General features: G+C 39.4%; 1 protein-coding gene and 1 non-coding gene across 4 annotated transcripts; both read left to right on the forward strand.

Annotated features, from left to right (window-relative positions):
• Positions 1 to 6,503: 6,503 nt before the first annotated feature.
• LOC113713111 (small nucleolar RNA R71) lies at positions 6,504 to 6,610 on the forward strand. Its single transcript, XR_003453443.1, has one exon. It is a non-coding gene; the product is annotated as a small nucleolar RNA R71 (small nucleolar RNA).
• Positions 6,611 to 10,816: 4,206 nt separating this feature from the next.
• On the forward strand, positions 10,817 to 17,418 carry LOC113713013 (PLASTID TRANSCRIPTIONALLY ACTIVE protein 6, chloroplastic-like). 3 transcript variants are annotated; one of them, XM_027236704.2, is made up of 9 exons: positions 10,817 to 11,185; positions 12,062 to 12,161; positions 12,748 to 12,855; positions 13,516 to 14,106; positions 14,528 to 14,596; positions 14,805 to 14,909; positions 16,231 to 16,350; positions 16,585 to 16,674; positions 16,761 to 17,418. In XM_027236704.2, exons 4-9 carry the CDS (start codon positions 13,621 to 13,623, stop codon positions 16,875 to 16,877), a joined length of 987 nt encoding a protein of 328 aa, XP_027092505.1. In that variant the 5' UTR covers positions 10,817 to 11,185; positions 12,062 to 12,161; positions 12,748 to 12,855; positions 13,516 to 13,620; the 3' UTR covers positions 16,878 to 17,418. The 3 variants fall into 3 exon arrangements, with proteins under 3 accessions (XP_027092505.1, XP_071922877.1, XP_027092504.1); XM_072066776.1 differs by lacking the exon at positions 12,748 to 12,855 and having other exon boundaries at positions 13,071 to 14,106; XM_027236703.2 differs by lacking the exon at positions 12,748 to 12,855.
• Positions 17,419 to 17,475: the final 57 nt, after the last annotated feature.

Here is a 17,475-nt window from a genome sequence, read left to right on the forward strand (position 1 = left end):
ACAGAAGTACCCAACTAAGGAGGAATAGAAATGTCAGGTAGTCCAAACACGCAAAATTTTCAAAAACGTACTGTACTAAAAATAATAAAAACATACTGCAATAATAAAATAAGAAAATAAAAAAAAATAATAGAAAGAGATTGAGACAGGCGCGTGCATACGAAGCCAGTGGTGCGATGAAGGTGGTGGCTGTGAGAGGGAAGAGTTTGCGGCAGCTGGATCTGGTGGTGCGCGGCTTTCGGGGCTTCAGGCGGATCTTGGAGGCGGTGGCTATGACAAGGGTGAAGGAGGTGAGATGAGCTGGTGGTCACCCTTGGCGAGGAGAGCCGAGGCAGCGGCAAGAAGAGCTGTGGTGGGCGGCGGTTGCGGCAGCGGCGTCCGGCGTGGGCAGCGTCGACGAGTGGCAGGGAGGAGCGGCGCGCGAGCCAGTTGCCGCGGCTGTCGTGGGTCAGCGGAGCTTCTGGCGGCGAATGAAGAAGAAAAGAAAAGGGGGAAAAAGGGCAAGCAGCGGGGAAGAAAAGAAGAAAGAAAGAAGAAAAGAAGGAAAGAAGAAGGAAAGAAAGAATACAATTTTTTTTTTTTGAGCATTCTGGACAAAATCCGGATTTATGGCCGGATTTATGGCCGGATTAGCTGCAGAAAAAGCAGTTTTCTGCAGTTTTTCCTCCAAATTTGCTTGGCCAACCTTCCACATTCAACCTACTTCATGTTTTTTGAATAAAATTCAAATTTAATATGATCATGCATGAATATAACTTAAACATGAAACACTTTAAATGCATGAAATGCAGCAATTGAACATGAAAACTCCTTTTTTTTTTTAATATAAACACCCTTGCAATTGAGATCATTTGCATGAACTCTTGCCATTGTCACCTACAAAACACACAAACATTAATCGAAGAACTAAAACTAACTAAAAACAAGCCAACATGAAGAAAAGTAGAGTTGAAAAGTGATCCAAGCCTTCGTTTTTAAAAGGATCCGAGGTCGGATCATTGTGCTCAGAAAACGCGGCTCAAGAAAACGCGCCTCAAGGTGCGTTTTGTGAATTCGCGTTTTTTCACAAAACTTGCAGCATCGAAAACGCGACTACGTGAGAAAACGCGACTCAAAGTCGCGTATTTGAAGGCGCGTTTTTAATTTCTGAACAGGCTGGAAAACGCGACTTGGTAGAAAACGCGACTTCCTGTCGCGTTTTTAAGGCACGTTTTCTTAATTATAGGCGCAGATTTGAAAACGCGATTCTATGAAAACGCGATTCAGTGGCGTGTTTCATTAAAAAACGCGTTTTCTGCTGTAAAATTTAGCAGAAATTCAACTTTGGAATAATTACAAATGATACCCCAATTTCCCAAAATGCATCACAGATCATTTCTATGTCAAAATAAACCATTCACGCACATGTAAAATGATCTAAACATGCATTCTAAACCTCTTTAATGCATCAAAAACCACAATTACTGAATTTGAGGTATTGAGATCTTTGATCAAATTTCGCCTTTTTTGCCTCATTTGGTCACTTTTCCAAAACCTTGAAGTTGGAACTTTAATGCGTGCCTTCTTCGCATGGGCACGCCATGATCACCTGTCCTGATCATAGTAGAGAAAAATATCAAATTTAAGCAATACCCAGATGAGAAACGACATATTTAACGAATCGCACAACAAAAACCAACAAAATAAAAAATTGGGTTGCCTCCCAAAAGCGCCTCTCTTTAACGTCTTTGGCTAGACGGAGTCCAGAATTTGCTTAAACTAAGCAAATCGGGTCTTCCAGTTGCATCATCTCCACCCGTTCAATTGGAAATCCTTCATAATACGGCTTGAGACGGTGACCATTCACCACAAATTTCTTCTCCGTCTTCAAACTTTGGATCTCTACTGCACCATAATGAAAGACATTAGTTACAACAAAAGGGCCAATCCAACGAGAACGTAATTTACCTGGAAATAGTTTCAATTTGGAGTGGTATAGTAAAACTTTTTGCCCGCAGACGAATGTCTTCCTAGAGATCTGTTGGTCATGAAAGATCCGATTCTTCTCCTTATAGATCACTGCATTCTCGTATGCTTCATTTCGGATTTCTTCCAACTCTAGTAATTGTAACTTTCTTTGAATTCCGCCTTCCTCGATATCCATGTTGCATTGTTTGACCGCCCAAAATGCTCTATGCTCAAACTCGACCGGGAGATGACATGGCTTTCCAAATACCAATCGGTAAGGGGACATGCCAATGGGTGTTTTATATGCCGTCCTATATGCCCATAGTGCATCATCTAGTCTCACACTCCAATCCTTCCTATCGGGTCGGACCATCTTTTCTAGAATTGATTTGATCTCTCGGTTCGATGCTTCCGCCTGACCATTTGTTTGAGGATGGTAGGATGTAGAGACTTTGTGCAAGACACCATATCTCCTAAAAATTGCAGCGATCGTTTTGTTGCAGAAATGAGTACCCCGATCACTTACAATTGCTCGAGGCATCCCAAAGCGAACAAAAATATTAGACTTAACGAATTCTGCAACCACTTTGGAATCATTAGTGCGGGTAGCTTTTGCTTCTACCCACTTCGAAACATAATCTACAGCAAGCAATATATACAAAAAACCAAAGGACGAAGGAAAAGGACCCATAAAATTAATGCCCCAAACGTCAAAAATTTCAACAAAAATCATTGGGGTTTGAGTCATTTGATCCCTACGAGAGATATTACCCACTCTTTGACACTTATCACATGACTTACAAAATGAGTATGCATCCTTGAATAGAGTTGGCCAATAGAATCCACTCTCTAGCACCTTACGAGCCGTTCTCTTCGGTCCAAAGTGACCTCCACATGCAAAAGAGTGACAATAGGCTAGAATAGATTGAAATTCAACTTCACTTACACATCTACGGATGATTTGATCAGCACCCCGCTTCCAGAGGTAAGGATCATCCCAAATGTAGAACTTTGCATCGCTCCTCAACTTGTCTCTCTTTGCCTTAGGCCATCCTGTAGGAAATTTGTCAGTGACTAGAAAATTAACAATATCTGCATACCAAGGCAAAGATGAGTTAATAGAAAATAAATGCTCCTCGGGGAATGCTTCTCTCAATGGGATGTCATCTTCGATGACTTGTACTCGACTCAAGTGATCTGCTACCAGATTCTCCGTCCCTTTCTTATCTCGGATCTCCAGGTTGAACTCTTGTAACAACAATATCCACCGTATCAATCGCGGTTTTGCCTCTTTCTTGGTCAATAAATACCGTAAAGCTGCATGATCAGAAAAAATAATAACTTTAGCACCAAGTAAATAAGACCGAAATTTTTCTAAGGCAAAAACAACCGCTAAAAGCTCCTTTTCGGTGGTTGAATAGTTCAATTGAGCTCCGTTCAAGGCTCGAGATGCGTAGTAAATAGCATGAGCTACTTTTCCTACTCTTTGACCCAATACCGCACCAACTGCATAGTCATTGGCGTCGCACATGATCTCGAATGGGAGGTTCCAGTCAGGGGATTGGATAATAGGTGAGGTGGTCAATAACTCCTTTAACTTATTGAATGCCCCCTTACATGTTTCATCAAATTCGAAGGATACATCTTTTTGCAAAAGTTGGAACAAGGGTGCTCCAATTTTCGAGAAGTCCTTGATGAACCTTCTATAGAAACCTGCGTGACCCAAAAAGGAACGAACTTCCCGCACACTCGCGGGGTAAGGTAAAGTAGATATAACATCTATTTTTGCCTTATCAACCTCAATACCTGTAGATGATACAACATGACCCAAAACTATCCCGTGTTCAACCATAAAATGACATTTTTTCCAATTAAGCACGAGATTAGTTTCTATACACCTTACTAAGATCAATTTCAGGTTATCTAGACAGTTTTTAAAACTTTCACCATATACACTGAAATCGTTCATGAAAATCTCAATAATTTTCTCAACATATTCTGAAAAAATACTTACCATGCATCTTTGGAAGGTAGCAGGTGCATTACATAATCCAAATGGCATCCTTCGGTATGCAAATGTTCCAAATGGGCAGGTGAAAGTAGTCTTCTCTTGGTCCTTGGGTGCGATAGCAATTTGAAAATAACCTGAAAATCCATCCAAGAAACAATAGTAAGCTCGACATGCTAATCGCTCCACCATCTGGTCAATGAAAGGGAGGGGAAAATGGTCCTTTTTCGTGACGGCATTTAGCTTTCGGTAATCGATACACTGTCGCCATCCGGTGGGCTTTCGAATTGGTACGAGCTCACCCTCTTGGTTTGATTCCACTGTCACCCCTGCCTTCTTCGGGACCACCTGTACTGGACTTACCCACGGGCTATCTGATATTGCAAATATAATTCCAACGTCCAGCAGTTTTAAAATCTCTTTCTTTACGACCTCTATCATGAGAGGATTTAATCTCCGTTGAGCTTGCCGTACGGGTTTAGCATTCTCCTCGAGTCGAATTCGGTGCATACACACCGCAGGGCTAATTCCCTTGATGTCGGCGATGGTCCATCCTATCGCCTGCTTGTGTTCCCTAAGAACTCGAAATAGTTTCTCTTCTTGAACCTTTGATAAATCCGCGGAGATGATCACTGGAAGTGTCTCCCCTTCACCTAAGTATACATACTTCAGGTGTTTCGGCAGCGGTTTCAGTTCCAAGACAGGTGCCTGCACCACAGATGGAAGTAACTTTTTGTGAGGTTCAGGTATAAAAATGGGTGCGAGGTCATACCTTGTCTTCGTGGTTGGTAACGTTTGCAACGATCCAATCACGCATTTAAGCTCTTCACTCAACTCTACTCCAGAGGTCGTTTCGAACTCGAAGTGCCTGGTCAGAACGACCTCTAGCTCATCCCTGCCTTCAATTTCAAAAACCTCCTGTATAGCAGGGTCAATAACATTTATCGAGAAAACAGAGCCAACATTTGAATCGGATGGATATTTCATGGTCTCAAAGATGTTAAAGTGAACAATCTCACCATCAAATTCCATAGACAAAGTACCCTTATTAACATCAATTTTGGTTCTGGCTGTACTCAAAAAGGGTCTACCTAACAACAAAGGTGACGAATCACGGGAGTGTTCATCCTCCATGTCGAGCACATAAAAATCAGCTGGAAAAACCAATTCATTAATTTTTACCAAAACATCTTCAATCAACCCGTCAGGGTATGCATTGGTCCTGTCAGTTAGTTGAATTATTATTCCAGTTTCTTTCAAAGGGCCTAAGTTTAAGGAAGCATAAATGGACTTTGGCATGACATTAATTGAGACTCCCAGGTCTAACATGGTATTTCCAATCGAAGTATTACCTATCCTACAAGGAATAGTAAACATACCTGGATCTCCGCATTTTGGTGGAAGTTTCCTTTGTAGAATTGGTGAAACATTCTCCCCAACCATAACTCGTTCATCCCCTTTCAACCGCTTGCGGTTGGCACACAGGTCTCTCAAAAATTTTGCGTACCTGGGTACTTGTTTAATCGCATCCAGTAGGGGTATGTTGATCTCCACCTTGCGAAAGATCTCTAGGACCTCTTTTTCCTTGTCTTGCTTCTTTGGTTTCTCTAACCTGCTAGGAAAGGGAGGTGGATTAGTTTTAGTTATAGGAATTGGGTTCGAGGGTACCTTTGCATTTTTGTTGCCTCTGCCCTCCTCTTCTAATTCTTTCTCGATCCGTTCCTCATCCTTGTCTTTAGAAATCACGGGTTCGGGTCCTTGAACTTCCTTCCCACTCCTTAAGGTCATTGCGCTTACATTCTTTGGATTCGCCTCAGGTTGAGATGGCAACTTCCCTTGAACTTGGGACTCCAAACGGTTGATTGTTATGGCCATTTGATTCATTTGATTTTGCAATGATTGCACCTGTCCCAGTTGATTCCTCATGCTTTGCAGGTCTGAATCCGTCTTTTATTGATTAGCAAGTAATTGCTTCATCATCTCTTCCATGGACGGACTTGAGTTTGAAGGGAGTGGTGGTGGTGGGCGAGGATGGTACTGCTGTTGATGTCCTTGCTGTCTATTTGGCACAAAGTTAGACTGCCTATTTCCTCCATAGCTAAGGTTGGGGTGATCTCTCCAACCAGGATTGTAGGTGCTTGAGTACGGGTCGTACTGCTTTCTTGGCGCGGGCGCGTGGCCAGCCATGTTCACCTGTTCTGCAGTTTCTTCTTGAACCAATGGACACATTTCCGTAGGATGACCCACGGCAGTGCACACCCCACACACTTTGACATGTGAAGCACTCCCCACAGCTAATTGTCTTACGAAAGATGTTAATTCGGAGATCTGCTGTTGGATAGAGGACGTTTCCACCTCATTCACCCTACGCGTCGGGATGTCCTCTCTTGAACCAAACTGCTGTGAGTTCTCAGCCATCCCTTCAATCAACTCCCATGCTCCTCGAGGGGTTTTGTTCACCAACGCCCCTCCAATTGCAGCATCGATTATGCTTCTGTCCCTGAAAAGCAACCTCTCATAGAAATATTGAATGAGCAGTTGCTCACTTATCTGATGCTGAGGGCATTTGGTGCACAGTTTCTTAAATCTCTCCCAGTACTCATAGAGAGACTCGCTAGGGTGTTGTTTGATACCACATATCTCTTTCCTCAGGCTCGCAGCTCGAGACGCCGGAAAGTACTTGTCCAGAAATTTTTTCTTCAATTGATCCCACGTGGTGATACTACCAGGCGGTAGGTAGTAGAGCCAGTCTTTTGCAGAGTCCTTCAAAGAGAAGGGGAAAGCCCTCATCTTTATTTGCTCTTCTGTAATTCCCGGAGGCTTCATACTGTTGCAAACGACGTCGAACTCTTGCAAGTGCTTGTAGGGCTCCTCACCTGGTAGACCATGGAAAGATGGCAAGAGATGAATTAGACCAGATTTTAGTTCAAAGGGAGTGTCATCATTTAAATGTGGAAAAGTAATGCACAAGGGCTGCTGATTTAAATCAGGAGCAGCCAACTCCCTTAGTGTTCGTGCATTTGCCATAGTGACTTCCTCTTGGTCTGAATCACTTGAATTGTCACCAGACAAATTTGTCGGCTCAACCTCTGGATCAAGTTCCTGAGGAGCAATATCGTATTGCTCCTCCCTGAGCCGCCTGGTTTCTTTTCTCGTTCTACGCGCGGTCTTCTCTACTTCAGCGTCGAAAATTAATTCGCCTGTACGAGAAGAGCGAGGCATAAACTAGAAAAATACCAGAAAAAAAAATGAACTTAAAAAGAAACAAATGATTAACGCCAGTCCCCGGCAACGGCGCCAAAAATTGACAGGTGTCGAGCCTGTGCAATAATAAATACCTACTCGAGAAAAAATAAATTTTCTGTGTATAGTAGTGAGTAGGGTCGAATCCACAGGGACTGGAAAAAATTCGATTCTTTTCAAGTTCGGGACACGGGGGATTTTTATCAAGATGAAATTAAAAATAAATAATTAAACAATTTAACTAAAAATAATTAACCAAAATAAATAATTAATTAATACAATTGTAAATAGCAATTAAATAAATGATAAATAAATTCTAGCCAAGGATACAACTACGCAGACACAGTCCATTCATCCGATCATTGATGCAAAGAAGGTTCACTTAATTTTATTAACAGGTTAGTTATAGTCGCCGATAAACTCTAACGACTAGCTTTTCCATAATTTATTGATAACCAAGGTACGACCGTTGATTACCCCTAACCAGGAAATACTCCAAGGTACGACCGTAGGAATTAATTTCCTAATTGCATTAAAAACTAGAAAAGCCTAACCCAAATTAATAACACGCTACGAGGGTTATTTAAATCAGATTGCATGTCCTCCTAATATGTGAAAATACTAGTTGTCACTAATATTAACCAATTAAACAATTACGGATTTAATTGATTAATTTGACAAGAGATTAATAAGTCAAATTGCACATCGGGCCCCTGATATCCAATTAACAAAATAATCCCATGGAAATTAAAATAGAAAACATGCAAATATTAATAAATTAAGGAACACGTAAAATTAATTAGATCTCACAGATATTTGGGACTGCGTCTTCGCGTTGATCCTTGACTAGAGAAGAAAATTAGCCACGCCTCATAAGAAAATTCCCACGCAATTTAATTAAATTCGAAGACATAAATAACTCTTGCTAGTAACTGAAAATGAAAATCTGATTCTCCGTAATCTAATGCAATAAAACTAGTTTCATGGAGGAAACTAGTTGAATGAAAGAGACCGAAGAAACATAAAACAAACTTCTGGAGAAAACTTCACACCCAAAATCCAACAAACCAATCAATTACCTATTCTACTTACGGAGCTTCTTTGGAAAGAAAACTACAACTAACTAGCCTCCTGTCTTCTGCCATCGTCCGATATATATCAGGCAAGCCTTTAGTCTTCATAACTTCTTCATAGTCTTTTCTCCTTGAGCCCACTACTCTACGTAGGGAGCAATTGGAAAAGCTACAATCATCAAAGCCAACATCTTGGCTAATGAGTACATCTCCCACCATAAGGACAGACTTTCTACGTGGTCCCCGTTAGATAATGAGAGAAAACATCATTCCAATTAATTCCAGCACAATCATCAATTCCAGCACAAATACACCCGTGGAACCTAGCTTGTATGTTCTTTAGAAACTTCCCACGTGTGGAGTATTTGTTGTAAGAAAATCTCTCTTTTCTGCTCCACTTCCTGAAATTGAGTCCAGATGCCAAATATAAGTATATGTTGACAATTAAAATAATATTTGGCATGGAAACAGGGAAAAATTAATAATAAAATTACTAACAATTAACACCCTATCAATAATAAATATGCTTTAGTCTCCCAACTACTATGTCTCCATCATTGATATACAGAAAACCAAATAAACATAAAAGCACAAACAGAAAACCAATTTTAATAGCATTCTGGACCACTAAACCAGAGAAGACAGTAACAATTATAGAAATTTTACTTACAATTCTTTGTTAAATATCTTGTTGTAATAGCAAGTGACTGAGTTGTACTCAAACACACAAACACACACAAACAGAAACAGATCCTACTCAACACCCCTAATCAGCAAAAATTTCCCATCACAAATGGAAATTTCAGAAATTATTTGCGTCACCTAGTCAACACCCAAATATCAACAAAAATCTCAACTTTAAATCCAAACTTGCAGTCCCAAATCAGCAAAAATCTCCCATCAGAAATGGACATTTCAGAAATTATTTTCATGACTCCTAGTTCCAACACCCAAAATTTTTTAAAAAAATCTCGGCTTCAAAACTAAAGTCGTAGTCCCAAAACAGCAAAAATCTTCATTTTAAATCCAAAGTACCAATTTCAAAACTCACAAAATCAGGAATTTTCTAAGGTAAACACCCAAATACGGGTGTAAATAACATCATCAGCCCTCAAAATCTGAGATGGGTAACCCTAAATTGTAAACTAATTATAACATGCATGAACTGATTTTAATTAATTATAACATGAACGAAGTATAGCATACATACCCATTTGCCTTCGATTTTCTGGAATAAATTTTCGTCTCCTTCGATTTTCTTACTTGATTCCGTCTCCTTCGTCTCCTTCGATTTACTTCCTCTCTCTCTCTCTCTCTCTCTCTCTCTCTCTTCGTAGGGTTTGAAGGGAAGAAATGAGTCCGCTCAATTGCCTTTTAGGTATTATACAAGGGCATTTTGGTCCTTTCATCAGTTCCCGTTAATTTTACCGATTTCCGTCAGTGTTACAACTTAGTTCAAAGCACGAGGTGTCGCGTTGCATATTTTGAAACCATAGGGGGCTTAGTTGTGTATTAGGTTTAGCACAGGGGGCTTTTTTGTTTTTAACCCTATAATTTAAAAGCAAAGGGACCACATCACAGCTCACAAAACAAACAAAAGTTACTTTAAAAACATATTAAAAAATACCAAATTTCTCCGACACAGTCATAAACATACAATTTAATTTAATAATTATCAAAATTTCACCATCACAAATCATAAGCAAACAAAGTAAAATTTCAGAAGTATACCATAACCAAAGTAAATACTTTCTTTTCCATGTGGAAATCTATATGTAATTTAACAAAAAATTTCACCATTTCCGAATCCGTTCATGCCCCACCACAACTATACGATACTGGAAAATTAAACCCCCTCCCTCAAATCCTTCCATTATATATTATTTCACCAATTCAACACACTAGTGGCACTAAAATCGACCAACTAATACATACGGGTAGAGAGAGTTAGATTTGAAATTACGGCTTACTTGATCTTGTTGATGACTTTGATTAATCATTACCATCCTTGTCACCATCGCCAATGTCCACTGCGGAACTTGCGATGTTCTCGATTCGATTCTAGCCTCCATTGCGATTTTATCGAAACCCTAGTTCTTCCCCCAATTTCCCCCAATTGCATTCTATTTTTTTAGGTTAATCCCATAGGTGAGGTGTTCATCGATTAATTGCAAAAGATTAGACTAGTGTGATGATTTTGCCCCTGTAGGTCTACATCAGTGAAAAGTCCTACGTTGGATGTAAGAAACTTCTTCAAGAACCAAATTGGTTAAAATAATTTATCAAGGACAAAATTAATTTACGTTTGGTTCCCCATGGAATTGGAGTTTAGAATTGGAATTGAGGCTCCAATTCCAATTCTGTTGTTTGGATTCTGCTCCACTCAAAGAATTAGAATTGAATCTGAATTCTATGGGGGTCCAATTCCATGACTTGAATTCTTTATGGGATCAAAAGAATTCTAATTCCAATTCCACACCAAATCCTAAGAAACGGGTTTACACGCGGATCAAATGTGGGTAAAAATTATAACCGGGTCAAACATAAAGTTGCAAGAAACAAAGACGTCTCTTTGTCCCGATCGCTTGCAGAGCCTCACAGGTGCCCCTCCTCCATCATCGCTTCCACCTCCACTATAACATTTTACGTCTCCTACCACCGTCTCCCTCTCCGCCTTCCAATCCTCCGGCCACTCCCTCCATCCTTCTCCACTCCCGCCACCCTTTCACCCACCAGCTCGCCAATCGCAAGACCTACTCTGTCCAATTTTTTTCGCTCCGTCTCCACACTTACCTCTGCCACTCCTCCATTTCTGTTGCAGTCACCTTTATTCCTCTCATCCTTACTTTCTGGGTTCTCTCCTTCAGCTCTTTTGCTTTCCCCAAATTTCAGAAATACTTAGGGCTTGTGAAAGGTAACTTCATCTTTGAAATTTTTTAATTAATCATTGGTTATGGGCTTTGTTACAAAGCCTTGTTTCATTTGACACATTGCCACGGTTTGTTCTGTTTCAATGTGCCATCTCAAAATCCAGAAAAATAGGAGTAAATGAAGGCAAAACTTCCAGAAAAGTAAGTTTGACACATGGCTTGTTCTACCTAGTTTGGAAGTTTAATCTCTTGGTGCAGTAGGAGTACATGAAAGCAAATAAGACCGCAAAAGCCACCATTACTATAGCTACAAAGCCATAATTCTGAATCATATCCAAAATGCTTTTTGATGTAGTCTTTAATCATTGGGTGAGAGGACATCCCAGGGACTTCAATGGTGTCTTCTACGTCACCATATTGGTATGCAATTAGTCTATAAACCATCCATGCTAATGGGCAAATCCAGTAATATCATATCCACCACTTGGGAACTTTCTGAAGTTTTAAATAGGAGTAAAAAATCAATTTGTGCTTCTTTCCATGTGGTAATAATGATTGCCTTCTCCAACCGAGTATTTGGTCGACCACAAGGTTCATAAGAGAAGTCAGGCCAAAAGGGAAGAAAGAAAAATAAATCAGTAGCATAAATATTTTGATCTTCACTTAGAGCTTTTTCCTTACAAGTATATGATGACTACGCAGTTTTAATTCCAGAGAAATATGTCACAGGAATATGAGAATTTGACATCTTTTTATTTCCTGGTTATGCTGTCATATGTACATTATGTGCACATTTGTGTTGTGGTTATGTAAATGATCTGCGTAAGTGCACATCTGTGTTGTAGTTATGCTGTCATATGTACATTAAGTGCACATTTGTGGTGTGATTATGTAAATGATCTGCGTAAGCTTGATTTCAGATGATGTGATTGTCACTGGGGTGTTGAAGGAAAAATGGTCACCTGATGTAAAGGATGCCCGCTGTGACTTTGATCCTGTCTTAGTTGCAAACTACGTAAGGTACTTGTGGTTCTGTTCCTCGTTTAATTCAACTTTCAGATAGCTTTTCATATATTTGGCATGATTAGAGAATCATCTGTTTCTATCTAATCAAACATTATTGGAACTACTAGTTTAATCACTCTCTGTTCCTGTTAGTTTAATAACATTATTTTGTATTTTACGGCTACTAGTTTTGGATTGGTAATTGGTTATAATCACTACCAAGCTAGCAGAGTTAATTCAATAAGTGCTTTTTACAATTGGTTTCATTGTAAATGGATATAAATGATTATGCTCTTACTGATCCAAGGTTAGACTAGTAGTAGATTTTCAACATTACTGCTGCTGGTCAAAGCTCCTCCATACAGAGTTGGGGTTAGAGTTAGGACTTGTGTAAGGAGACCAAACAATGATTAGAGCATCTTACACCATCTACATGACATGCACAAAATATTCTAAATTGCCGCATTGGTCAAGGCATCACCATGAACCTTCCACTTCTTAAACTCAGTAGAGGCTAACATAAATGAACTTGCATTCTGATGGCCTCCACCACTGAATTCCGTCATGTGATTCTATGATATGCATTTTCATAACTGAATAGGAGAAGTGCTATGAGTTGTGAAGATATTAGGAGGTCTCTTTGTATTGCTCATTGACGTTCACTCTCCAGACTGGAATTGGCTCAGTTCATGGTTTTCAGTTTCACAAGGTATAAAGCTACCTAAACCAAATGATGCCTGTTGTTTGGATCATGTACTTGCCCAGTCCTTTTTGGTTATTATGGAAATCTTACTACCAGCACAATCATATTGGTATATTTGTACCTGTGCGATAAGAAATTGGCACTCTGAATATTGATTAGTGCTAGATTGGCTGTTTATTGCTGATTTGCTGGCTTTCTGATCAAATTTTTTTTTTTTGTAGAAAAGGAACTAATTTGTTTTTTTTCTCTAAAGCATTAGTAACAATTAGTTAAATGCAAGAAAAAAAATAAATTATTAAGGGCACTAATTGGCTTTTTCCTTAAAGCTTTAGTAACAATTAGCTAAATGTTAAAAAATTATTATATAGTAAAAAAGAAGAAATTTTTTATGTAAGGAAATGTTAGTTGGAAACAATTCTAATTTTTAATGAATTCTTCTCTCATCCAAACAAAGAATTTGGAATTCCAAATGAATTCTATATCAATTCTATGTATTTCCCAAACAAAAGAATTCCAATGTTTTGGAATTCCAATTCATAGAATTTTAATTCTATAGAATTTCAATTCCAATTCAATTCCAATTCTGTTGAACCAAACGCACCCTTAGTGAAAATGTTCAGAAACCAAATTGGCGAAATTCCCTAACTTTAGTTATTGCGTCAGCAGCATCGAATCCCGCCCAAAACGCAACATTATCCCCTCCGAGAGAGCACGCAATTGACACAAATATCCCAAACAAAAATCATTCCCTTTCCCTCTCCCAAAACCACCATGATCACCACGCAACTCCTCCTCGCACCACCGCCACGGCCACTGCTCCCCATTTTCTCTCCTAAACCGTCACTACCCCCAATCACCAGCTCAGTTAAGTCCCCCACTATTCACCTGCCAATTACAAAGCCCATAATCTCCAGCAGACGAGACTTTCGGGCCTGGGCCGACGACGGAGACGGGGACAGCGGCAGCCCCGACGACTACGACATGGACGACGAAGAAGCCGAGGAAGTAGACAACAAGAAAGACTTCGACGTTGACTACGACACCACCACCGCCATTTCCGCAGCCGCGGCCGGAGGAGAGGATGACATTCTGATAGTTCAGAGCAAGAGCTTTATTTCTACTCAGGGTTGGGATTCCGAGAAGATTGTGGAATATAGGATTAATGAAGAGGAGTTTCATAAAATTTGTTTGCTCGACTGTGATTTCTTTATTCGGAAACCTCCTGACCCCGACGACGACGTTTACGACTTCCGGGAGGTAGGAGAGTTTTCTCTTTCAGCATTGTTCACTCTTCTAGGGTAGTGGTACCTTTTGGCTACATTGTGTTGTACATTATGCTGCAAAGTTGTAGCCTGTGAATTTTTTTTGGGCTGAATAGTAGTAAGGTACCTTCTGGCTTAAATATTGCATAGTATGTTGTAAAAGTTTTAGCACGTTGTGATGTAGATTCTGTTGTACATTATTCTGTAACAGTTGTATTATGTGATTTCTTTGTTGATATTGCCCATGGGCGTTGCTAGTTTTAGTATGAGTTTCTTAGTGCTAAAAAAATAAGGGACGAAAAATAGTATGTCATTTTTCCGAAGTGTTGTACGCTATGCAGTAAAGATTGTAGATTTCTTTCTTGACTAATGAGTATGGTTAAAGGATGTATGAGGTTTCATTTTGCAATGTGCAGATGTATGTCACGCCTCCTGACACAGATGTATATGCGATCCCAAAGGTTCTTGCTCCAATGCCTCAAAAGGTATGCAATGGTTTTCAGGACCTTTTATGTATACGTAGACAATGTACTATAGGTTGTATGCTTATTCCACCTTTGGTACAATATGGTAATGATAGATTTGAGGATCTTCAGCTTTTAATGTAGAATATGATCATATTAGTTACTTTTGTATAGCCATACCAAAATTTGATTGATTTGCTTACTTCAATGGTTTCTCTTTGTTTTGTAGTACATTCGATGTGCACAGACTGATTATGGATGCTACAATGTAACAGAGCCACCTATTGATGCACCCAGAGATCCCATGTATAAATCCGAGAGGGAGGTCTTGAAGGTATGTGTGGGATACAGTTTGCATTATGCAGCTTTTCCTGTGGATTTTGATGCAGCTTTGCTTCCAAACTTTATCAAAAATTTGAATTTTGTATAGTTCGATATTTCCATTTTGTTAGGCAGCGAGTAGTATTTGAGTTTGTGCGTGGCCCAAATTGTTTAAGAGTGGCAGAGAACATTTATGTAAAAATTGCTTATTTCTGTAGTATTTTTCTGTGCTTATCAATTGTTATTCCCCTTTTTAGAGGATACTTTCTATCGTTGTTGATGTCAGTTGATGATCAACAAATGTGGTACTAGGTGTATAGTTTTTTAGCTCAGTTCTAGGTTTTGAGGCCATTAGACCTTCAATTGTAGCTCATGGAGGGTAAGCCAAAGTTGTTGGAAAGAAAGAGCTCATGATGTGTCGAGTTCTCGTAAAATGCAAAGAACTTGGTAGTGCCATAACTAGGAATACATGTGAAGTTCTTGCTCGTAAAATTCTACTCTGTTGGAAGCTCTCATTAATATATTTAAGCCATACATTTCTGAGCAAACTAGGGAAGGAAGTTGTAATTGGAAGTCCAGAAATGTGGAGGTACTGCAGTATCCTAGCCTGGACCTAAAGTGTTGCTTTAGTCTGTGTTCACAGTAATTTCGTTTTCAACTAAAAGTCATCCCGTGTCAATTCTCATCAAGTTGGAAAAATCATCCTCAAACTCAAATTTGATATGGGGATCAATAGGATTTCCAAATAAGCTGTTCCATCTTCTCCTTTGTTTACCTTTGTTTCTGTTTCTTGATCCTTCACCACAAAACTTGACTTGTAAAGATATCCTAGAGCGTGCCTAACCTAAATTGGTTGAAATGTTATTTGCGGATTTCTACCTGCTGGTACTCTAAAAATATTATCTGATTTATTGATATAAACATCTACGTCATATTGTTGTTTCCTTAATAAGCCACCATTTTGCTTTGCTTGTTTCGCTTCAATGTATTATCTCCTTTAGAATTTTTAGTGAAAGATATGCACTTGTCTCTCTCAATTTGTTTTTGTCTATGGAATTGTTGATTAAATAAATCTGTCTTTCTATTTCCTATATTTGACCAATTCTTTTGGTTTATTGTGCAGTTAAGTAAATGTTATTCCCTGTCAACTCTGAAGGGTTGTTTGAGCAATTTTGAATACAAAATCATCAAAACTACCCCATTTTTCGTTTTCCTATTATTTTGTATTTTACACCCTATTTAAACAAGTCTGGTGTTCCTTTTATGTTGTGACAAGGTTGAGCCATGATTAAAATATCTTCCTTCCTGAATAGCATGATTGTGTTTTATTGCAGATTTTCCTGACGAAGCATTATAGAAACCGCAGATCTGGTGATCCTGATTTCATGCTTGATTTTGAGGAGATTTATGTAATTGATTCAAAGACAAAATCAATAACAAGAGCTAAAGTTGTGGTAAGGAATCGTATGGGCTTTGAACTAATGGTTTAAGTCTTGCTTTTGAGTTTACCTTCTCAGAATGCCTTCATCGAAATTCTGTGCTTCTTAGGCTGGAGTATGAAGACAAATTTTTACACTAAAGTTTATACTATTGTACTGGTAAAAAAGGGATGTCCGGTACAATAGGTGCTTTGTCCTGACATATAGGCTTGACAAATCAACATAATATGGTTTTTTCCTCCGGACTAGGTGACTGTACCAGACGGGAAAAACAGGGACAGGAGGAATGATCTGCTTGTTATACGTGACAATGGAAATTCCTTCAGAATAATTCCTCCGGTAACTGTTCTTTTTATCTCGGTTTTATACTTATTTATGGTGGCTTTTACTTCAGCTGCTAGACTTACGTATCTTGTTTGTCCTAGAATGAAAGAGATACTCCAACAGATGTGATAGAGAAGGAAGAATGGAGCAAAACTAGGCAAGACATGGAAAGACACCTGAGTAAGCTGAGAGATTTCAGTGTGTCAAATTGGTTCTAGCCAACTAGTATCGTGATTAAGAAAGTTCTGGGCGTTGCTTTCCAATGAATGTCGTGCTGCCAATTGGAACTGTTCAGAGTATGATCCATAATCGTGAACATTTCCGTACACGGCCAGCAGCTACCCGTGACCTTATCTAGGACGCATTGCAAACCCCAAAGAGCTGCTGCTCTAAGGATGATCATACTTGTTAGCTTCAATGTATTGCCAGCGGTGACAAGTCGGCTCGTCACTTCGCATTCACCAAGTGGAAGAAACTTGTGAGTTCAATTCACCTGTTTCTTCTGTAGCTTTCTCGTGTAGCTGCATGGCTATTTCCCAGGAACTTGGAAGCTTTGGTAGAAGTTTTATGCAGCAAAATCAGCACTAGTAGGTGCAGAAAGGTTGTTTAGCCCATGAAAATATGCTTATACAGTGTTCTTCTTGTAAGGCAATCATGTGAGTCATGCCTGCAATGGATTTCTACCATGATGCTATCGATTGTGCCTTAATATAAGAGTCTTGTGCATCGTTGGGTGCTTTACACCCCACCCCTTTTTCATCCCCGTGTTATTATCCTGCTCATTTGCATTCATGAAAGGGTATATAGTTTCGGTCT

This window comes from Coffea arabica, chromosome 10e (assembly GCF_036785885.1).
Source record: "Coffea arabica cultivar ET-39 chromosome 10e, Coffea Arabica ET-39 HiFi, whole genome shotgun sequence".
Taxonomy (NCBI): domain Eukaryota; kingdom Viridiplantae; phylum Streptophyta; class Magnoliopsida; order Gentianales; family Rubiaceae; genus Coffea; species Coffea arabica.